Source organism: Hemitrygon akajei, chromosome 7 (assembly GCF_048418815.1).
Source record: "Hemitrygon akajei chromosome 7, sHemAka1.3, whole genome shotgun sequence".
NCBI classification, from domain to species: domain Eukaryota; kingdom Metazoa; phylum Chordata; class Chondrichthyes; order Myliobatiformes; family Dasyatidae; genus Hemitrygon; species Hemitrygon akajei.
In genome coordinates this window covers 141,213,843-141,237,493 of record NC_133130.1, presented here as the reverse complement: position 1 = coordinate 141,237,493, position 23,651 = coordinate 141,213,843, and the positions used below count along the sequence as shown (strand labels likewise).

The window sequence follows — 23,651 nt, the reverse complement described above, 5'->3', positions numbered from 1 at the left end:
CAGCAACAAACTGATTGCCTGTATTTAACCTGAAAACAATTGGAATGGTCTTTTGACACTAGCAGCATGAGTTGTTAATACAATTAACCTCAAATGCCTCCATTGTTGATATACAACTGTGAATTCTATTAAGATGTAAATAAATTACGAGCCAATCACTCAGGGCATCAGTCACAGCGGCTTGAAATCAAAAGTAGTCTGCAAATAAAAAATTTGAAACTCAATCTACGAAAGGTTGTTTGCTTACAAAATCTTTATTACACTCTCCTGGAGACCAGCCAGGTGACTTGGTAATACAAGATAGCATAGGGAGCTGTCAGGTGTCGTTAGGACATTTAGGAGAAGGAGAAACAGAAAGAAAGAAAGGAGGAAATGGATAAATTTTAAAATTTAATTCAACAACATCTTGGATTATTTCTATCACTTCTAGTCCAGTGAATATATCAGCTAAATCCCTGTAAGAATTGCAGAACATAGAACTCCACTGTTACCTTCAACCTTTGGAAAGTTTGAATGAGTTCCCAAACATAAACCTAGTGTGGAGTCATCTATTGATTAAAGTTTCACCAAAATGTTAACATATTCAGAGGAGAGTATCTTGGTCCTAGGCAATCACCGCACCCTTTCTCACCGTTGACTCTGATTAAAGAGTAATGGGGCAAGACCACTTGAGGGTTGAACTGGCCTCTGGAGCTGAAGGTTAGTCGTGAACACACTCTTTGTGCTTCTCCTCACAGCAGGCCAGCAACCAGGTTCACTGTCTGGTTGTACTGTGCTCAACAGCCACTGCGTAATAAAGCAACCACCATGACATCACTGAGACAAGAACCATCATTTAACTCAAGTTTTCCCTCCTTACAGCCATCATCCAACACCCCTGGGACTTGTACATCTGGGAGTCAGTTGGCTTGAACGTGAAAGGCAGAATGGATGGTTTCAGGCCTCAGTTGACCCGGCAGGCTCGTATCATCAACAACTGGAGGAGAATGAAGACTGGTGACATGATGAGGCCATACCATAGGTGAGTGCTTTGTTCTACCAGCTTTTGGCACAGCAGCATCTCAAAGACAAACTTGAGGCTAAGGACAGTCAGGATCCAGAAAAGGCGCATGATGGCCAGGCGTTTCTCACCATCCTGGAACAGGCGGACAGAGACAATCATGGTGAAGTAGGTACTGAGCCCATCGGCAGTGAAAAGTGGGATGAAGACATACCACCAGTCCAGCTGTCCCACAAAGTTGTCCACCTTGACAGCCAGCAGCACCGAGAACACCAGGAAAGCTGTCAGATGCAGCAGCATTTCAAATGTGGCAAAGCCCAACCATTGTACCAACTCACGCAGTGAGAACAGCATCTTGGTGCCAGCGTTGCCCAGGCCCCAGAGAGGCCCTGTGTCAGTCAACAGGAACCAACAGCTCACATCAGTACAGCAGCAGCTCCTGGTGTGGACTTGCAGAGTAAACAAACTTCACTGAAAAATAACAGAAACATTTCATTTTAACAGGGATCATCACTCTCAGTAATGGCACAAGACTATAGCATTTTTACAGAAAATCTTTGTACTTCCTGTAACAAACTTTTGTAACCTCACAGAGTCCTGCCTCACAGCACTAAAGACCTGGTTCAATCCCAACACCAGGTGCTGTATGTGGGGAGTTTGCATCACTCTGCCTCTGACCACATGGGTTTCCAATGAATGCTCCAATTTCCCCCACATCACAACGACGTGGGTTGGTGGGTGAATTAGCTGCTGTAAGTTGCCCCTAGTGTGTGGTGTAGAATCTTGGGGAAATGTGCGGAGAACAAACAGAATGGGATAATGCCAGATTAGTATAAATGGGTAGTTGAAGACCAGCAGGGACTCTGTGGGCCAAAAAGACATTTTCCATTCTGTACCACTCCATGACTCTAATGTCACACAGCACATTACAGCCAATTGAATAGCCTGAAATCCAGTCAATGTTATAATTTAGAAAGAAACAGAACAGTCAACATACACAAAGCAAGCTCCTGAAATCAGAAATGTGGCAAAGAGCTATTGACAGAACAGGCTTGAGGGGTAAATATTAGTCTAGGTATTGAGTTCAAAGTCAAGGGGTTATGTTAAAACTTTATAGAACTTTGGTTAGGTCACAGCAGGAGTATTACATTCAGTTGTGGTTGCCCCACTATAGGAAGAATGTTGAGGCTTTGGAGAGGGAGCAGAAGAGGTTCATCAGGATGCTGTCTGGTCCTGGTAGATCTGATAGAGGCTGAAAGATTATGACAGGCATAGATAAAATATACAGGGAGTATCTGTTTTCCAGGGTAGAAATGAATAATACTAGAGGGCATGCATTGAAGGTGAGGGGGGTAGGTTCAAAGGGGATGTAAAGGTAGATTTTTTACTCAGAGTGGTGGATGTCTGGTATGGTGATAGAAGCAAATACACTAGAGGCTTTTAAGAGATGTTTAGATAGCCACATGAATATGTGGAAGACGGAGGGATATGGACATTATATATAGGAGGGATTAGATTATGTTTTTTTAAATTTACTGTTTAGCTGGCTCAGCACAACATTGTGGGCCAAAGGACCTGTTTCTATTCTACGCGAAGGAAAATTCTCTTGCTTGGTCATCAAAATAGGAACCAAAAGTTCTGTTCCTAAGAATTCAAATAACACCATGGATCTGGGCCATTTATATTCAATTAAATGGAAACACAGTAACCATTAAATACCAGTCTAAGATGCATTCATTTACGTGGCTTTCAACCCACATCCATGCGGCAAAATCTCAACCGCTTAGCAAGCTATTCAGATGGATCAAATCCAAACATATTAATTAGTTCAGCTGCCCACAGATCAATCAAGCAATAGTCTGAAGTAACGATTTCTCTCAGTGAACTTGCCTGGTTAAATCATGTCGCATCAGCAGTACAGACAAACCAGGATGCAATGATACAGAGATAGAGATTCTGGAAGTACTCAACATCAATTTCATGATGTTGTATGGCATCTGATCAAACAAACCCAGGAAATCTGCTGATTGGTGCCTACAGTCTTCCCTTGGCGATTGAATTTAAAGCACTTAATGCACAGGGTAGTTAGAACAGAGAACATTTTCAGAGTGGGAGATTTCACTGTCCAGAGCAGCTCTTTAGCACCTCCACTAACCAAGCCAACAAAATACCCAAGGTCATCGTGGACTTGTGGCAGGTGAGGAAAGAAGCCACAGGAAGGAGAAACACACCTATCCATGAAATTGGCAGCTGAACTGCTTTTGCACTTGCAGTATTAACAAGGTCCCATCCCACCTGTACAGCAAGGACCCCCTTCATCACTCGATGCCACTTATTGATGGGATAAAAAATAGGGCAGCCTAAGACTACACCATGAAACACCATTAACCACTAACAGAACAGTAATCCATCATAACGTATACTTGCTACATCGCAGAGGTAAGCTGCAATATGATAGTGAATTTGAAGCTACGAGTTTATTTATTGAAGCTTTAACAAAAAGAGTAAAAGCAGAAGCAGTAGTTTTTAAGACAACATCAGATTACACTGGATAAGAAGTTTTTCAAAAGTGTTGCTTCCTCAGTATTTTTTTTTTGTTTATGATAAGACTGCTTGAAGCTGAACACGAATATAATTTCAGACCACTTGTATCATGATGAAATTTGGAAAAACAAGAAACTTAACTTTTATTGAATATAATGTGTTTAATTGCAAAATGCTTCATCTAAACTAAAATGTTTTGTTGATGATTTTCATTTGTACTCAGTGTCTTAAGTGTCCAACAATAATCAGCCAGCATTGACAAGACCACAAGATATATGTAGGAGCCAAATTAGGCCATTTGGCCCATCGAGGCTGCTCATCAAGCCATTTCATCATGGCTTATCTATTTTCCACTTCAGCCCAGGTCTTCTGCTTTCTCCCTGTATCCCTTCATACACCGATCAATCAAGAACCTATCAACCTCTGCCTTAAATATATGTAAAGACTTAGCCTCCACAGATTCACCACTCTCTGGCGAAAGAAGTTCCTCCTCATCTCCATTCTAAAAGGATGCCCCTCTATTCTGAGGCTGTATCATCTGGTCCTAGAGTGACCCACCAGAGGAAACATCCTCACCACATCCACTCTATCGAGGCTTTTCAACATACAGTGAGTCATAGAAACATAGAAAATAGGTGCAGGAGTAGGCCATTCGGCCCTTTGAGCCTGCACCGCCATTCAGTATAATCATGGCTGATCATCCAACTCAGAACCCTGTACCTGCTTTCTCTCCATACCCCCGATCCCATTAGCCACAAGGGCCATATCTAACTTCCTCTTAAATATAGCCAATGAACCGGCCTCCACTGTTTCCTGTGGAAGACAATACCAAGATTCACCACTCTCTGTGTGAAGAAGTTTTTCCTCATCTCGGTCCTAAAAGGCTTCCCCTTTATCCTTAAACTGTGACCCCTCGTTCTGGACTTCCCAACATCGGAAACAATCTTCCTGCATCTAGCCTGTCCAATCCCTTTAGAATTTTATACGTTTCAATAAGATTCCCCCTCAATCTTCTAAATTCCAGTGAGTATAAGCATAGTCGATCCAGTCTTTCTTCATATGAAAGTCCTGCCATCCCAGGAATCAATCTGGTGAACCTTCTCTGTACTCTCTCTATGACAAGAATGTCTTTCCTCAGATTAGGGGACCAAAACTGCACACAATATTCTAGGTGTGGTCTCACCAAGGCCTTGTACAACTGCAGTAGAACCTCCCTGCTCCTGTACTCTAATCCTTTGCTATGAATGCCAACATACCATTTGCCTTTTTCACTGCCTGCTGTACCTGCATGCCCATCTTCAATGACTGGTGTACAATGACACCCAGGTCTCGTTGCATCTCCCCTTTTCCTAATCGGCCACCGTTCAGATAATAATCTGTTTTCCTGTTCTTGCAACCAAAGTGGATAACCTCACATTTATCCACATTAAATTGCATCTGCCATGAATTTGCCCACTCACCTAACCTATCCAAGTCACCCTGCATCCTCTTCACAGCTAACACTGCCGCCCAGCTTCGTGTCATCCGCAAACTTGCAGATGCTGCATTTAATTCCCTCGTCTAAATCATTAATATATATTGTAAACAACTGGGGTCCCAGCACTGAGCCTTGCGGTACCCCACTAGCCACTGCCTGCCATTCTGAAAAGGTCCCGTTTACTCCCACTCTTTGCTTCCTGTCTGCCAATCAATTCTCTATCCACATCAATACCATACCCCCAATACCGTGTGCTTTAAGTTTGCACACTAATCTCCTGTGTGGGACCTTGTCAAAAGCCTTTTGAAAATCTAAATATACCACATCCACTGGCTCTCCCCTATCCACTCTACTAGTTACATCTTCAAAAAATTCTATAAGATTCGTCAGACAAGATTTTCCTTCCACAAATCCATGCTGACTTTGTCCGATGATTTCACCTCTTTCCAAATGTGCTGTTATCACATCTTTGATAACCGACTCTAGCATTTTCCCCACCACCGACGTCAGACTAACCAATCTATAATTCCCCGGTTTCTCTCTCCCTCCTTTTTTAAAAAGTGGGGTTACATTAGCCACCCTCCAATCCTCAGGAACTAATCCAGAATCTAAGGAGTTTTGAAAAATTATCACTAATGCATCCACTATTTCTTGGGCTACTTCCTTAAGCACTCTGGGATGCAGACCATCTGGCCCTGGGGATTTATCTGCCTTTAATCCCTTCAATTTACCTAACACCACTTCCCTACTAACATGTATTTCCCTCAGTTCCTCCATCTCACTAGACCCTCGGTCCCTTACTATTTCCGGAAGATTATTTATGTCCTCCTTAGTGAAGACAGAACCAAAGTAGTTATTCAATTGGTCTGCCATGTCTTTGTTCCCTATGATCAATTCACCTGTTTCTGACTGTAAAGGACCTACATTTGTCTTGACCAATCTTTTTCTTTTCACGTATCTATGAAAGCTTTTACAGTCAGTTTTTATGTTCCCTGCCAGCTTTCTCTCATAATCTTTTTTTCCTTTCCTAATTAAGCCCTTTGTCCTCCTCTGCTGGTCTCTGAATTTCTCCCAGTCCTCAGGTGTGCCACTTTTTTTTGCTAATTTATATGTTTCTTCTTTGGACTTGATACTATCCCTAATTTCCCTTGTCAGCCACGGGTGTACTACCTTCCCTGGTTTATTCTTTTGCCAAACTGGGATGAACAATTGTTGTAGTTCATCCATGTGATCTTTAAACGCTTGTCCAGGCCCAGACCCATCAAATGTTCCTTATATGACAAGCTGTTCAATCCCAAAATCATTTTTGTGCACCTCCTTTGAACTCCCTTCAGCATCAACACATCCATTTCTCCTTGACTGCAATGCCCTGGTGAAACCTTTCACCATGCTCGGCACTAACAGCACCAAGATTTGCAGGGAAGAAGTCTAAATGGGAATGCTGAAAATGAATCTTTAGTGACATGTTGCACTTCATGGTTTTATATGCTTGAAACATGTTGTCATCCAACTGCATGTAGTTTGCCAAGAAAATTTTCAACAACATCCCTGAATGCCTTCCATGCAGTTTTCTCTGACCCCGCTAGAAGTTCTTCAGAGTGCCTATCATCGATGACCTGTTTGATTTGTGGACCAACAAAAAATGTCTTCCTTAATCTTGGCATCAGTTACTCTGGGAAACATCTGTCTCAAATATCGAAATCCTTCACAGAAATTTATAGCCTTTCTAAAGCCTGTCCTGCCATGCAGCATCCACCATAAGCATGCCTGGACAAACAGAAAACACTTCAGCTTACATGTGGGGAACAGTTTAATTGACTTAAAATATAAATTGAAATAACAAATATAGGTGATTTTAAAAAATGGTGCATGATAGGGAAATTTTGTGGTGACTTTCCTGATCAGCAGCCCAAAATCAATAAGATAGGCCCAAAAATATTCAGGAAGCAAAATCTTTGTTGTCCAGTGTTATTTTACAGATCAATGGCCCCCAAAATAGGGTCACATTGGATATATTCACATGTAGGTCAAAGGACAGAGGAAGGTAGAAATTTTCAGAAGAGTAAGCTGATACTCAATCTGCAAACCAAGGATCAAGGTTACAATCAATGTTACTAGCGTGGTTGGAATGGTTCAACTTAGCTGACAATACACAGTTGGATGGCAAAATAAATTTTAAGGGGGCAGAACAGGCTTATTGACAGGCTAAATAAGTGGATAAAAAAAGTAGATTGAAGGTAAAGGGTAGAAAATAAAAATACATTTAAGTGTGATAAAATATTAACACTTGGTCTTCAAAGGGAGATTCAAAGTGTTCTTATAAATAAAATACAAAGCGAACATAAGTTATAAGTTTGCAATCTGGAAAATAAATGATATGCTCATTTTTGTTGTGAGAGAATTAAAGTACTAGGGCCATAGTATATAGGATGGCCATTCAACCCATCAGCACGTTAACTGCCAGGCGTGCAATCCTAATAGCACTCCTATTCATCCTGTGCCCTTGCAAATTGCAATTCCCATCAACCTACCCTCTTGATTTGTTCTTCCATTAATAGACCATAGGGCAAGTCTTCAGGGCATGAGGGAATCCCATACAGTCAGGCACAGATATCAAAATCAACACCAAATCTGCACTCATGGAGCTGTAGGAACAGTTGTATTGATTGCTGCACCACTGTGCCACAACAGACTTAGCTCTGATCAAAGTCAAAGTAAAGTTCATTGTCATTTGCACAGCTGCAATGAAAAACTTACTTGCTGCAGCATCACAGGCACACAGCATCAGAAACAGTGTTCACATGAAAAACATAAATTATACAAGAAAGGACACAATCAGAACAAAATAAAACAAAGTCCATTGTAGGTGAAAGTGACCATGCTGTTGCTATACTAAGGTGGTGATTAGGGTTGCTTCAAGAGCCAAATGCAATTACAAGGACCTTGGGAGGATACACTTCCTGAGAAGTAGCACAGAAGTCCATATGAATCCTGGTGTGCAGGATTTGCTGATTAGCAGAAATTAAATTAATGGAGTTCCAAAGAATGAGAAATTATATCAATGAAACGTTTAATTCTAAGAGGGATTGACAGGGTTTCTACTGGCTGGAGAGACCAACCTGTGATATACACCCAACCCATGAATTGGACCCATCGCTACTGCATTCACCATCCTCACAATCTCAGCAACTTTGCTTCAAGCTCAAATGGCCGCTTTCCTACCATCTTGGGTTACCAACAGTCTCGCTTGTGAAAGGGATATTGAATTTGCAGTTTGGTGTTAATAACAAGATTTCGATTTCCCCATACAATCATAGAGCCAGGGATCCTCAGGACAGCCCCAACAGCTGAAAGGGAGCTACCTGTAAGATAATCAGGCAGCAGAGCATTGGATTGAAAGGAGCATGGTGTCTACAGCTGAAGATTGAAAAGTAGAACTCCCTCTAGTTACCTTGTTACCCAATACTAGGCTTCTTTCCACAGAGCAGAACCAATTCTCTGGCCCCAACAAGTGGGCACAGGTCTAGATACCGGGGTCAGGAGCAGTATTTCCCAGCTTGTGGTTAATACGTGTGTGGAAGATTTAGATTGGTAAAGTGAATGAGCAATCTCGAAAAACCTGACATTATCCACTTTAGCAGAAAGGTCAAATACTTCCACTTTGAAAAATGGTGACAGCCCATTGTTGCATTCAAAGGGACCTGATACACAAAACACTGAATCTAATATGTCAATACACCAACCAATTAAGGTGCCAATGGTATGCTGCCCTTTACTGCAATAGAATTTGAATACAAGGGTAAAAATACATTACTGTAATTATATAGAATGTATTGTTATAATTATATAGGATCTTGATAATATCACAGAGCCGATTGTGTATATCTTCTTACCCTAAAAAAATAAGATGTACTTGCTCTAGATTCTGCATCAAAGATTCACCAGGAATGACGGGTCTTTCAAGAGACCAAACATGGGGTAACTAGTCCTGCATTCCCTAGCGTTTAGAATTTGAAATAATTTCACGGAAATATAAAATAACAATTCTTGGAGGTACGATTCTGGGGTATGACTGACGTGTGGAGAAATTTCCAGATTCAAATCGTTGGGAGTTCCCGACCCCAGCGGTGTGGAGGTTCTGTCAGAGTTTATGCAAAGCTCAGATGGACGGATATTGGAGCAATTAAAAAAAAACTATATGGGGTCGGGGCAGGGAAGCGGTGCTGGAGGTAGATCAGCCGTGATGTTGTTGAATGTGGAGCCGAGCATTATCAACTCCGCTCGGCCCTTTCGGCCTCTCCCAGGCCCGCGACCTTACCTAGGAATGGCGTCTTTCCCGGTATGCGATTCCTCGCTCGGAAGCTGAGTCTTTCCCCGATTCTCGGTACTCGGCACCACTCAAGGCGGAGATTCCGCTCCTGCCGACGGGCGCTCTGCTTCCCCAATGGTCCTACTCACTCACACCAGCAACAGCTCGCACTGCGCAGCCGCACGATGGGCTCTCCTCTCGCGAGACTGCGCACGGGAGCCCGGCGGCGGCGGTGTCGCAAAACGTCGGGAATCGTGAGTATGGGAAGGGAATGAGAGGTGTTTGAGGGTGACGATAGGGAGTGGGTATCGGAGAGTAAGAGAGGAATGAGAGGTGCCTGAGGGAGTTGTGGGTGAGGAATGATGGTGTGGGTGGTTGGGGAGGTGAGTGAGGGATATCTAAGGTGTGGGTGAGATGAGTGAGGGATGTCTGGAGGGGTGAGTGAAGATGAAAGTTGGTGGGTTCTCGAGGTGTAGAGGGGAGTGAGGGAGATATCCGGTAGGCGAGGATAGTAAGGGGCTTGGATGTGGGATTGTTGAGAAAAGTAAAAGAGGCTGCCAAGAAGAGTGATGGGTGTCTTGGAAGGGTTGAGGGTGATAGAGGGCATGAGGTTCTGGAGTTGGTTGGTGATGAGAGTAAGAGGGAGGTGGAGAGAGTAAAGCGACCTTATCATATTGAACAAACATGAGGAAATCTGCAGATGCTGGAAATTCAAACAACAACACACACAAATTGCTGGTGGAACACAGCAGGCCAGGCAGCATCTATAGACAGTGCTTCTCCCTATAGATGCTGCCTGGCCTGCTGTGTTCCACCAGCATTTTGTGTGTGCTATCATACTGAAGGTGGTTGGGGAGAGTAGGGAGGTTTAGGATGGTATGGCAAGTGAAAATGATATGTGGAGAGAAAGGGAGTATGGGGGGGGGGGGGGGGAGACACCTGTTCATGTAATCTGGAAAGTGTTGCAAGGTAATGCAAACCTATTTAGTCTATGAACAGTAAATGAAAAAGTGGCCAATTGTGAAGAACTGTAATCTTGAGCACATTATGGGAGGCAAGAGGTGTAAGCAATTGATGTAAACAGCTAAAGTGTCATGGTTGGTAGATGCCCCTTCAGGGCAATGTGCACTCTGGAGTTGGAGTGAAAGTGAATTTTACAGACAGAAGTACTGATGAGTTAAATAGTAGAGTGTGAACGGTCGAAATAAAGGGCTTGCATTTAGTGAAGGATGGGGGATGTTCTATTATTTGCTGGATTATGTGTTACTGATGTCAATAGCACATTCTTTCGACACTGCATGTAACATGGGGCTATTTTAACAGTTGTGCTTTCTAATTGTTACAATCTACATTTGCCTTCAGTTCAAGGACATGAACTGAAGAGTCCATTTCTGTGTTGTATGACTGTATCAGCCAATGTGTATATTTATAGTTTGGTATACACAGCCAGGTGTTACTGCGCACCAAGATAATAAATTTTTTTCTTCACTATATGCACCAAGCAATTTGTTCTTAGTGATTGAAACTTGCATCTCAACTTTGTTTTCTTCTGCTCTCGATCATCTCCCTTGTAAACTCTTTTAGCCAGACTCAAGGGTAGTTCTCAGATTCATTTAGTTCAGCAGCGAATTACCAGTTTCATTCATTCAGCACAACATCGTGGACTGAAGGGCCCGTTCCTGCACAAACCTGTTCTATATTATCAATATATAAAATAAATTTCAAGTAGCAATACTGAGATGTGAAGTTGACCAACGTGGTAGTGTATGGAAATTTGTAGCAAGATATAATGAGCCTTTAGCAAAGAACATCATGTTGTTTTTATGATGAACAATCCAATTAAATGTGCATCCAGTTAAGTACTTTATATTTCTGTGCTCAATTATACTAAGATTAAAATAACATTTGTAATTTGTAATTTTCACAAATGTTTTCATTAATGGCAGCCATTTTTCAAGTAGTTGGTGTAACCAGTTCAGTGATGGTGAATGGTGTAAATGGGGCTGAGTGGACATAGTAATCCTGACCATTTCTACATCAGATATTCAGGTCTTGACCATAAGACATCAGAGCAGAATTGGGCCATTTGACCCATCGAGTCTACTGCACTATTCCATTATCTTCCCTATCTATACCATTCTCCTGCCTTCTCTCATGAACCTCTGACTAATAAACAACTATCAACATCCACTTTAAATATACCAAATGATGTGGCCTCTGCAACTGTCTGTGGCAATGATTTTCACGTATTCACCACTCTGGTGAAAGAAATTCTTCCTCATCTCAGTTCTAAAGGGACGTTCCCCACCACTATAGGAAACATCCTCTCCATGCCCACTCTGTCGAGGCTTTTCATTGTTCAATAGGTTTTAATGAGAGCCCCCTCCCCAATTCTTCGAAACTTCAGCCAGTACAGGCCCAGAGCCATCAGATGCTCCTCATAGTTAACCCTTTCATTCCTGAGATCATTCTTGTGAACCTCCTCTGGGCCCTCTCCAATGCCAGCACATCCTTTCTTAGATAAGGGGTCCAAAGCTGCTCGGAATACTATCACAATGTTACTTATTCAGGTGTTTCTGTTAACTGTTGGCTTTGCATGTTGAGAGGTGAAATAACTTTATGATGTACAGTGCTATCAAAGATTATGGGGCATTAATGCAAAACAGTAGGAGTTATTTTTATATAACTTGGAGGAGCAACAACTCTTATTCTGTCTGGGTAACCTCCAAAGTGAGGGCATGAATATCGATTTCTCCTTCCAGTGAACAAATATCCCTTCCACTCTACTCTCCACTCTGACCTTTCAATTCTTTTCAGCTGCCTACTATTTCCCCCTGGGTCCCCTCCTCCTTCCCTTCCTCCTATTGTCCACTCTCCTCTCCTATCAGTTTCTTTCTTCTTCTGCCGACCTTGCCTACCTGCTTGGCTCTCCTTCCAGCTAGCCTCCCCCTCACCTTCCTCCCACTTTTTTATTCTGGCATCTTCCCCCTTCATTCTCAGCACTGATGAAGGGTTTCGGCCCGAAACATCGACACCATAGGCTCCTCTCCCACTCTCAGACACCTCTTCCCTTTCGTCACCCTCAGACACTCCCATCCACAGACGCTGCCCGGCTTGCTGGGTTCCTCCAGCATTCTGTGTGTGTTGCTTTAAACTTCCAACATCTGCAGACTTAGTTATTTCTATAAGTTGTTACTAAACTCTCACGCAGGTATTCAGCAAACAGAACGGACAGGGTCAGGTTGAGTGAAAATAGACTGACTCCTGGGTGTTGCTACTGGTTTGTACAGTTTCTACTCACAACAAACTGACAGCTCTCCTGAGTAGGAGAGGCAAGCACAGGCCAGCGTTATTGTAGAGTTCTCACCCTTCTGCCCATTGTCGGTGTCTGTGATGAAAAATCAAACAAATGAAGTTTCCCTTCTAGAAGCCCATTCGGAGCCATGGACCTGTCCTTCCCATGGCTTCTCGGTCTGAGACCTAGCCACTCAGCTAACTTCAAATGCGATAGCAGAACCCACACCACCTCCACCACAGCTCTCTCACTTGTACAAAGGCTGGGCAATTCCTCCCTCTCAGCAACCAGGGGTTGATAAGCCATTGGAAAGGTCACTGGCATGGCACGTGGGAAGCAAGTTCAAGTTTGATTGTCATTCAACCATACATGAATACCCAATACAGCTACTGAAGGGAAGTGTTGACAGTTTCAGCAGTATCAGTCCGTGATTCATCTAAATATTACACCCAACATCTAAATCTTAGCCCTGTTTCCGTTGCCACAGATACAGCCTTACCTGCTGAGTGCTTCCAGCATTTTGATATCTTTTTTTTAAATTTGAGATTTTTAGCACCCACCGTTTTTTTTACTTTTTCTGATACAACATAATTTGTTTGTTCAATCACATTCTCAGCTAATTTTCAGATTCCTTGGCCCTGACAGCTATAGCCGTCCTGCCAAAGGGTTTTGGCCTGAAAAGTCGACTGTACTCTTTTCCTAGACGCTGCCTGGCCTGCTGAGTTCCTCCAGCATTTTGTGTGTGTTGCTTGGATTTCCAGTATCTGCAGATTTTCTCTTGTTTATAACTGTCTCCTTTTCTGGTGTTTGCCTTGGACTTGCTCTGCCTTCACTCCCTGAATCCCAATGGTTGCACGCTCGAGTGGTTTAAAACTCAAGTACAGGATGAAGCAATTGGCTGTAGTCTGATTATTGTTATGTGTCATTTACTGTTGAACTGCCCAGTCCTCCAGACTCACCCTGATTATCTTTGTTCCTTTTCCCGCCACCATTTGCTCTTCCCCTTTAATCATCACTAAGTCTGAGGAGCTCATGTAATTTTATCATAAATTCAAGAACATTTACAAACTCTGTCTGGAATGGAAAACCTTCCTGTGTCAGATACACCACATGTTTCTGTGTTACTGTTCTCTCCTAGCTTGGAATACCAATGAGATCTACTCTGTGCTTTTTTCTAATGCAAGCTCCTACCCCCATACTGACTAATACTGGATGTGACTCCTGCTTCTCTTTCTTTCCGAAATCTCTAGTCTGTCTTCAAATTACTTGAACATCTTCACCTGATTGGGGCCTAATTTTCTGACAGCTTTACATTTGAGCCCTTACTTCCCCCTCACCCCTCACCCTTTCTTGCTACAGTTTGGTTCCTCAGTCTGTCTGAGTGACTGCTAACTAAGTCAGATTGATATTTGCTTTAACAGTGTCTTGGTAAACTATGCCCAGTTCTTCTGTCCTTGCCTCTGACTTTGTTCAACATCTGACACGATCAATCATGCCATTCTCTTGCATTGTACTGCTGGGTCAGTGAGAACAGATCCACAAAAGTCCTATGCTTGCTGTTTGTTGCCAGAGCTTCAAATGCAATATTCCTTCACTGTTACCTTTGCGATCTGCTTTACTACCTGACAGCCCCATCAAACAACAGTGCCAGTTTTCCACAACATTGCTTAGCACTCGGTCATTTTGCATTCCTCTTGTACCTCAGTCTCCTTCAGGTAAACATTGATAAAATCGACACTGTGATCACCAGTCCCTGGCACAGACTCTGTTCCCTTGCTACAGTACTCCCTTCTACCTCTTCGACTGTGTCAGACTGAATCTGATCATTTGCATAGTAGCATTCTCTTTGAATATGGGATGGACTTCCAGTGCCCGATTATCTCCATCTTAAAACTGCCTACTTTCCCCTCTTGCTTCAGCCCATTTTCTACTGCAGCACATTTTGATGGTGTGGCTGCCTCTCTCTACAAATGCTACCTGAGCTGAAGAGTATCTGTAGATTGTTGTTTATTTACTGAACAAGTAATTTCTTTGCTACTAACGATCCATTTACTGTTTTATTGCTTGCTCAGACAGGACTTGGTTCAAATTGTATTCTGAAGCTGATACTGTGGTGATGTATGGTAAGTGTTTCATCGGCCTGTCATGTTATGTAGCTATAATTAAACCTGTACACGATTCACAGAATGGGAGCACAGCTACTCACTGGTTGGAGCTGCTGCCTCATAGTTCTAAGCATCCAAGTTCAATGCTGACCTTCAGTACAGTCTGGTATGGAGTTGGCTTGTTCTCCCTGTAGCAACACGTCTCTGATTTCACACCACGGGCTAATAATGTTTGATTGAAGACTAAATGGGTACTGTAAATTGCTTGTAGAGTAGATGGGGAAAATCAGGAGTGGGGTAGGTCGAGTTGTTGGTGATATGAGGGGGAACAGTGTGTTGTGTAGATGGTGCTTGTCAGGCTGTGCTTGTGTTTCCACGCTGTTTAACCCTCACTATGATGACACATCATTAGGGGAAATTTTTCGGTAATCCATGCTGTTGAGTCTCTCAAAAGCAGAGGTGGTGGTGTATTTCTCATGATCAACTCCTTGTGTACTAATGTGTCAGAGACATCCCAGTTTTGCTAACCAGACCTGGAATATTTTGCAATTAAGTGCCGTCCATTTTACCTGCTGCAGGAGATTTCAGCGATTCTTTTCAGTAGCGGTGTACGTTCCACCTCATCAAAGAGACTCTAGATTATCTGTCCGATGAAGGCAACCTGCACGAAACAGCACAGCCATTCCCCATCATTTTGGAGGGGAGGTGTTAACCAAGCCAGCTTGAAAAAGTCACTAAATAATTATCATCAACAAATCACTTGTAGTACCAGAGGAAACAACACACTGGACCACTGTTACACTGAGATCATGAGTGCTTACTGTTCTATTCCACGTCTATACTTTGGAAGGTCTGATCACCTGGCCTTACTTCTACTCCCTGAGTATAGGCAGAGACTGAAGACTGCAGCACCGGTAGTGAGGTCCAAGAAGGTACGGACGAGGGAAGCACAGGAGCGCCTACAGGACTGCTTTGAATCGGTGAACTGGACTGTATTCAGGGATTCATCTTTGAATCTGGATGAGTATGCCCCAGTTGTTACCAGCTTCATTGAAACCTGGATGAGTGTGTGCCTACAAAGACTTGCTGTACAATCCCAAACCAAAAGCTGTGGATGAACCAGGACGTTTGTCATCTGCTGAGGGCTAGAGCTGTGGCATTTAAGTCTGGTGAGCCAGGTCTGTACGAGAAAACCAGGTATGACTTGCAGAGGGCCATTTCAAGAGCGAGGAGAAAATTCCGAGCGAGGGTGGAGGTGACACCGGAAGCGCGTCAACTCTGGCGGGGTTTGCAGGACATTACTTCCTACAAAGCGAAACCCAATAGCATGAATGGCAGCGATGCTTCGCTACCAATGAGCTCAATGCCTTCTATGCCCACTTTCAGAAGGAGAATGTAACTACAGCTGGGAAGGTCCCTGCTGCACCCAATGCGATGTGATCTCTTCCTTGGAGGTCGAAGTCAGGCTGTCTTTCAAGTGGGTAAACCTTCACAAGACAGCAAGCCCTGATGGAGTACCTGGTGAGGCTCTGAAAATTTGTGCCAACCAACTGGCGAGTGTATTCAAGGACATTTTCAACCTCTCATTGCTACAGTCGGAAGTTCCCACCTGCTTCAAAAGGGCAAGAGTGCCCAAGAAGAGTAGTGTGAGCTGCCTTAATGACTGTCGTCCAGTAGCACTCAATCTACGGTGATGAAATGTTTTGAGCGGTTGGTCATGGCCAGAATGAAGTCCACTGCAATACTCAAACTTCTACAGATATACTGTGGAGAGCATCCTGACAGGCTGTATCACTGTCTGGTATGGTGGGGTGCGGGGGCTATTGCACAGGATCAAAAGAAACAACAGTAAGTTGTAAAATTAATCAGCTCCATCTTGGATACTAACTTTTGTAATACCTGAGACATCCTCAAGGAGTGGTGCTTCAGAAAGGCAACATCCATTATTAAGGACCCCCATTATACAGGGCATGCCCTCTTTTCATTGTTACTGTTAGGAAGTGGGTATAGAACCCTAAAAGGCACACACTGTGATTCTGGAAGAGCTTTTTCCCCTTTGCCATCCGATTCCTAAATGGACATTAAACCCATGAACACTCCTTCACTTTTATTATTTCTGTATTTGCACTATTTTTAATTCAACTATTTAATATATATATACTTACTGTAATTGTTTTACTTTGGTATTGTATTGTACTGCTGCCACTAAGTTAATAAATTTCACGACATATGCCCGAGATATTAAACCTGATTCTGATCATTCTGCTGATAGTCATTTTTATTGGCATATCATCATTCATTGGATTTAAGAAAACAAAGTGTGTGATTAAAGGACATTATGTTGCAACATGCAACTTGTGAGATGGTGCCCCCTGTACTTGCATCAAGTGTGGTGTATATTTTGGTTATTGAATATAGCTGACATCAATAGGTAGCTTGGGGCTGTGTAAGTTTTGCCTCGTCATCTCCCGGCTTCTAATACCATGCTTCATTCTTTTCTTGCAGATGGTGGAGCGGAAGCTGTTGGTGTTGTTCGGTAGCCAGACTGGCACGGCACAGGATGTGGCCGAGCGGATTGGCAGAGAAGGAGTACGGCGCCATTTTGTATGCAGGGTTTTGCCTTTGGATAGTTACCCAATAGTAAGTACCAGTGAGTGGTGACTGTACTGACCTTGACTTCAAGTGCTATCGGATATGTGTTTTCTTTTTCTGTTGTTACCTGTAAGTACTAACAGTGCCATGGTTTATCAGAGGCATGCCTCCTCAAAAAATAGGTCTGCCTCTGTTTTGTGTGAAGTACTTTGGCATCCTGGGGATGTAGGCCCAGCAACAGAGAATGCATTTTGCCACCTAAAGAAGTCCCAAGTGAGTTACTGTTTCACTGTAGCCTTTTTTTGTAATGTAGGAAGCACAGTGTTCACATGGTACATAATACATAGCAAACCCCATACACAGCAATGAGCTAATGAAAAAGAAAATAATCAAAAATGAAAAAAACATAAATTAAACAACACAAAACTAACCAGGATCAGGCTGCATCTGTGGAGAGAGAAATGGAGTTAATGTTTTAGAATATTGACCTCATCATAGAAGTCTGATTTGTCCTTTTGCTTGTGTGGCATCAAGTGTTGGATTGACCCCAGTTAAGGATTGGGAGTATGGAAGCCATTGACTTTGTTTCCTGCTTGAAGTTCCACTGCCAGCTCAATGGCTTCATCCCTCTCCCTCTACAGAAGTAGTTCTTGTTTGCCCTTCATCTAGGCTTCTAACTACATATCTGCACCATCGTTAAGCCCCCCAGCTTTCATCTCTGTAAATATTTCCTAACTTTCTACCTTTGTCTCAGGTGAATTTTTGCTGAAATGTTTCTGTTATCTTCAGATGCTCTATAAAAACAGAAATTGCCAAAGACATATCCCACATAAAGCTCTTTGTGGGTCATTGACCTTAAGCATTATCTCTATCTCTATATATCCAGCAACTTCCAACTCCCAGTGCCTGCACTTCATTTGCTTCTCACTCAATATTCCACAACTATCTTGCCATCTTCCAGCACTTGTCAGTTCCACTTCACTATATCGTCAACAACACACACACACTGCTGGAGAAACTCAGCAGGTCCAGCAGCATCTCTGGGAGGGTAGAAAGATTGGCCCCCGAGTTCTTCCAGCAGACTGTATGATGCTTCAGATTTGAATGTCTGCAGTTCCTCGTGTATCACCAAATGTTCTGTCGTGCCCTAGCACACTAATTGCCATTCATCAGCCCAATGCTTTCTGACCAATTTTATCATAGCATACAGCAGTGGTTGTAATTTAAAATTCTCTCGGTTTAGCCCTACATTTTTTCTCATCTTCTGCTTGAACCCTCCATTTAGGGCTTCATGTGCCTCACCATTGACAGCCTTTCCTTCAGCTGCTTGAGCCCAAACCTCTGGCACTCTCTAAATCCTTTCCTTTCTACTTCTGTCTCCTGCTCTAAGGTAAACCCTGATTCAATTACCTTGATCAAGTTTCTTGCCACTTAAAAAAAGTTACCAGTGTATCTCAGTATCATATATATCCTGCTGCTGTCTGTAAGGAGTTTGTATGTTCTGTCCATTTCCATGTGAGCTTCCTGCAGGCATTGCACTTTCCTCACACGTCCCAAAGACGTACACATTAGTAGGTTGTCCTGTCCTGTTCATGTCCTGACGAAGGGTCTCAGCCCGAAACGTCAACAGTGCTTCTCCCTGTAGATGCTGCCTGGCCTGCTGCGTTCCACCAGCATTTTGTGTGTTTTGCACATTAGTAGGTTAATTGGGTGCATGGATGTGCTGTAATTGGGTGGTGCCGGCTTGCTGGGCCAGGAGGGAATACAGTGCTGTATTCCTAAATAAATGAGTAAAATTTAAAAGAAATTTCTGATCCTGCATCTGGGAGCGCCTGCGGATGAGTTAAGGGCACTCGATATAAAAATCATTATCATTGTTTTCAGCAGTAGTTTAAATGTAGTAGACAGGGATCGAGGTACAGGTTCACAAAGCCGTGCCATAGTTCTTTTGTATTACAGTCACTGAAAACAGATTGCTTTGCATGTTAGAAACTCTGCTGCTACCCTGTACCTTTTATTCTGATATTCTGACAGCACTTTTCTCTACCCTCTCAGGCTGACCTGATCCAGGAGCCTCTGGTGGTGTTTGTGTGTTCCACCACAGGCCAGGGTGAACCTCCGGACAATATGAAGGTAAAGTATCATCTGCTAAAGTCTCCTCATGCCGATATGCTGTCCCTGTTTTCTTTGGGGGCTGGGAAGCGGATCTCTACAAACATAAAAGTACAGATTTTATTAAAATCCTGCTAATGAAGAATTTACAGTGCTGAAAGTTACTTCATTGTTTGGGTAAAATGAAACATGAATAATTTTTGCATAGTGCAGAATGTGAATGGTCTAGAAGGAAGTGTTATGTAGTTAGACTATTCTCCTGATACAAGTGCAGTGCAGGTGAATTGGGTTACAGAGCCGCACAGTACTGTATCACAGTGTGAGAGAGGGACAAAATCATTCATATCAGCACGAGTGCAATGAGGAACCTGAGTGAAATGTAACAGCAGTGGTCTATTTTTCCAGGCCTCTGTGAACAAGCAAAGAAGCTAAGTGATTTTTGTACCACTGCTTGTTTGACCATGAGAAGCACAAGTTCTCCTCTAAGAGAAAGAGCTTTTGCCTGTTCTTTCTGCCTTCAGTCTTTCCTCAGATGATCTTGGCATGTTATCCACTGTTGAGCAAAGATCCTGCTCACTCCCCTATGTCCTATAGCGTCCCCACTTCTATTCTGGTTCCCCATCTGACCTCTCATGGCTCTCTCACCCCCATCTGACCTTTCTTGGCTTTGCCCTAGTCTCCTGAACCCTTATTCCCCCAAACCTCTTGTACCTTTATACCCTTAAACCCCTTTTGCCCCTCTTCCCTCAAATCCCTTTTGCCCCTCTTCCCTCAAATCCCTCTTACCCTTATCCCCTCAAACCCCTGTCAAGCTCCTACCTGCAGCTGTCAGCCTCATGGTGGTAAGGCAGCAGCTATGAAGTATTTTCCCATTGGTTGACAACCAGACTGTCAGTGTCCAAGGTTCCTCGTTGATCATGCACTCTAACCATTTTTTCTGCATTCCCACATACTTCCCTACAACATTCATGTACACAGAGTTTGTATAATTATAGTTATATAAAATAGTTCTGTCTAAGTGCTCCCTAAAGTTCTCCCTTCCCTGATAAACGCTGACTCTCATTTTGCCTGTAGAAATTCTGGCGGTTTATCTTCCGACGGAATCTTCCTGCTGCCTCTCTCTCCATGGTGAATAGTGCTGTCCTTGGTCTTGGAGATTCTTCCTACCCCAAGTAAGTGGAGTAATGAATCTGCAAACAGAGGGTTTAATCAGTGATTGTTTCTATGGATCATGATGATGAGTGAGCTAGAGATTTTATAATGTACCGTAGATTCCGGACTACAGAGCGCACCTGATTTTAAGCCGCTGGCTCTAATTTTAGAAATAAAATCATTTTTTTAATTGTAAAGGCCGCACCGGATTTTCGGCAGCAGGTGTCCCACGTTGTAATATGAGATATTTACACAGAAAGATATTACACGTGAGGATTTTTTTAACTTTTAATTAAATCCATATGGTAACAAAAACAAATACATATTGCAAATGCTTTTTTTCGAACCGTGCCCGTACGCGGCTACTTTTAAATATACGTTGCGTATACTTCTTTACTGAACAACATTCCAATATCTCCTAACGACTGGTAAAAAATATATATATTGCAGCCTACCAGGAAAAGTTATTGATACCTTTAACTTAAAAGCAGAGTTCGCTCAGATCCAAAGCCGCTCGCGTAATGCGCTCCCTCCCTCCGTCCCGTTTCATCGCAAACCGGCATTTTCCCACAAGACACCGCGAAACCGGGTGTGACGTCATAGCATCCCGCGATGTAGTACAGAAAACAAATATAGTTTAAACTAAGTAGGCAGCACAATGCTTCGAGTGTTTTCCATGTTGATGAGGGTGAGTACAAATGACTGATTTACAATAATTTAATTGTGAAAGTGCGCTTGATTTATCGTACAATTTCATTGGACCTCTGTGAACTACTCATCAATTTTATTGGTCTACTGTTACGAGGCAAAATGTTTACGAGGCGGCATGAAAAAAATCATGCATTAGCCGCTCCGGATTATTGGCCGCAAAGTTCAAAGCTGTTCAAAATGTGGGGAAAAAAGTAGCGGCTTAAAATCCGGAATCTACAGTAATTTAATGTCTTTCCTTGCAGCATATTGAATGTTATAGAATACTGCTGCTCAGTGTTCAGTGATCAATAGTGCACTAGTGGCAACATGTCTAAACAGTTGTTTTATGTGCTCTGTGAATATGGCATGCACACACAGTGACCCCCTCCACCCTGCCCTGGCTCCATGTGGTCATGTCAAACAGTGATTAAGGCCTGCTTTGATGTAACTTGTGCACCGTTCATTGGCTCTGTAGTAGCTGCTGACATGGTGTGCCTTAACTGGATTGCTGAGGTGTGGTTTAACATTAATTAAAGGTTGGAAGGTGGGGAGTGCAAGACGTGCAACATCTTCAAGCTGGAGTCTCCTTTAATTTATTCAATGTTTTTTTTTTCTTTTGTGCTCTTACCTTTAGAAGGTATACAATGCATTGGCCTTTATCAATCGTGGGATTGAGTTTAAGAGCCGAGAGGTAATGTTGCAGCTATATAGGACCCTGGTCAGACCCCACTTGCTCAGTTCTGGTCACCTCACTATAGGAAGAATGTGGAAACCTTAGAAAGGGTGCAGAGGAGATTTACAAGGATCTTGCCTGGATTGGGGAGCATGCCTTATGAGAACATGTTGAGTGAACTCGGCCTTTTCTCCTTGGAGTGACGGAGGATGAGAGGTGACCTGATCGAGGTGTATAAGATGATGAGAGGCATTGATCGTATGGATAGTCAGAGGCTTTCTCCCAGGGCTGAGATGGCAAGCACAAGAGGGCACAGTTTTAAGGTGCTTGGAAGCAGGTACAGAGGAGATGTCAGGGGTAAGGTTTTTTTACGCAGAGAGTGGTGAGTGCGTAGAATGGGCTGCTAGCAACGATGGTGGAGGCGGATACAATAGGGTCTTTTAAGAGACTCCTAGATAGGTACAGGGAGCTGAGAAAAATAGAGGACTATGGGTAAAGCCTGGGGAGTTTTCTATGTTTGTATGTTTTGATTACCTGACTGACTGCCCACAAGCTCCTTTGTAATGAAAGGTCATCAACCTATGTGAGAATCTATAAATTAGAAGCATTTAATTAATCTGATCTGATCTGATTAAAATCTGAAGGCTGGGCTTCTCATCTACCACTGATAACCTTTGCCCAATAAGTATCCACCTTAAAAATATTGAAAGATTTTGCTTTCATTGCATTTTCAAGAAGTGGTTTTAAAGATTTGTGACTCACCAAGCAGAAAATTCTCCTCCGCTGTTCTAAATGTATGACTGTTTATTGTTGCAACAGAATCCACTGACTTGTGCGACTGCAGCTCCAACAATTTGCTGAGGATCATTGTGATCGTAATTTTCCCCAGTTCCACCCTCCCAGCTCCCAATTTACTGCAATTTCTGGGGTATTACTCATATTCCGTATAGTGAAGACTGTTGCAAAACACTTAGTTTTTGGCCCATTTTATCTTATTCTCCCATCGGTTCCCAGTCTTCACGTTTTCCAGTTTGGGACACCAGCTCTTGATTTAATATCCAATCTAAAAAATGTATGGGGCCAGTGATGTTCTCCCACGGTTAAACATTGGACTGTCAGCCTAGATTACACATTCATGACATGGTCTGATCATAAACAATCTCATCCCTTGCAAAGACACCACTTCTCTCAGAGAATCAGAATCAGATTTAATATCACCGGAATATGGTGTGAAATTTGTTGTCTTTGTGGCAGCTGTACAATGCAATACTTAATAGAAAAAAACATGAATTACAGTAAATATATATAACTAAATTAAATAAGTAATGCTGAACTAAAGAAGAGTGAATCTCTGATGCTGTCTTTCCATGAGGGTGGTGGAGGCCAAATCATTAAAGATATTTAAGATAAAGATTTATAAATATTTAAAAGATTGAGGAATTGAGGTCTATCAGAACTGACACAGAACAGGAGACATAGAACACCCGCGGTAATATAGAATGATGGACAATCTTGAGGGGCTGAGTGGCCCCTCAAGATTTTCTTGTGTTCATTGAAGAGTACTGAAACTAATCCAATCCACTCCTTGCAAATGATCTAATCTTGCCAACTCTAGTAGTTGCTTTGTTCTTAAGCCAAGTCAAGCTGATACATTCAACTTGGATGTGTGGCTAGAACTGGAGTCTGTGTGTAGCAGTAATAG

The 23,651-nt window shown here is 42.8% G+C and overlaps 2 protein-coding genes across 3 annotated transcripts in view; one reads left to right on the top strand and one right to left on the bottom strand.

Annotated features, from left to right (window-relative positions):
* Positions 1-234: 234 nt before the first annotated feature.
* On the bottom strand, positions 235-9,502 carry tmem203 (transmembrane protein 203). Its single transcript, XM_073052147.1, has 2 exons — positions 9,340-9,502; positions 235-1,471 (listed from the first exon to the last, which is right to left on the bottom strand). Exon 2 carries the CDS (start codon positions 1,352-1,354, stop codon positions 944-946), a length of 411 nt encoding a protein of 136 aa, XP_072908248.1. The 5' UTR covers positions 1,355-1,471; positions 9,340-9,502; the 3' UTR covers positions 235-943.
* Positions 9,503-9,513: 11 nt separating this feature from the next.
* Positions 9,514-23,651, top strand: part of ndor1 (NADPH dependent diflavin oxidoreductase 1) — a 52,217-nt gene continuing 38,079 nt past the window's right edge. The window contains exons 1-5 of one of the 2 annotated variants that reach the window (XM_073052144.1): positions 9,514-9,584; positions 14,698-14,748; positions 17,236-17,370; positions 19,378-19,455; positions 20,509-20,606. In XM_073052144.1, the coding sequence (XP_072908245.1) occupies positions 14,746-14,748; positions 17,236-17,370; positions 19,378-19,455; positions 20,509-20,606 (314 nt within the window). In that variant the 5' untranslated portion in view covers positions 9,514-9,584; positions 14,698-14,745. The remainder of the gene's footprint in view (positions 9,585-14,697; positions 14,749-17,235; positions 17,371-19,377; positions 19,456-20,508; positions 20,607-23,651) is intronic. The other variant, XM_073052146.1, reaches the window with a different exon arrangement.

Coding starts and splice junctions, on each gene's coding strand:
- tmem203 (XM_073052147.1), bottom strand. CDS start 1,354: ATGCTGTTCTCACTGCGTGAGTTGGTACAATGGTTGGGCTTTGCCACA.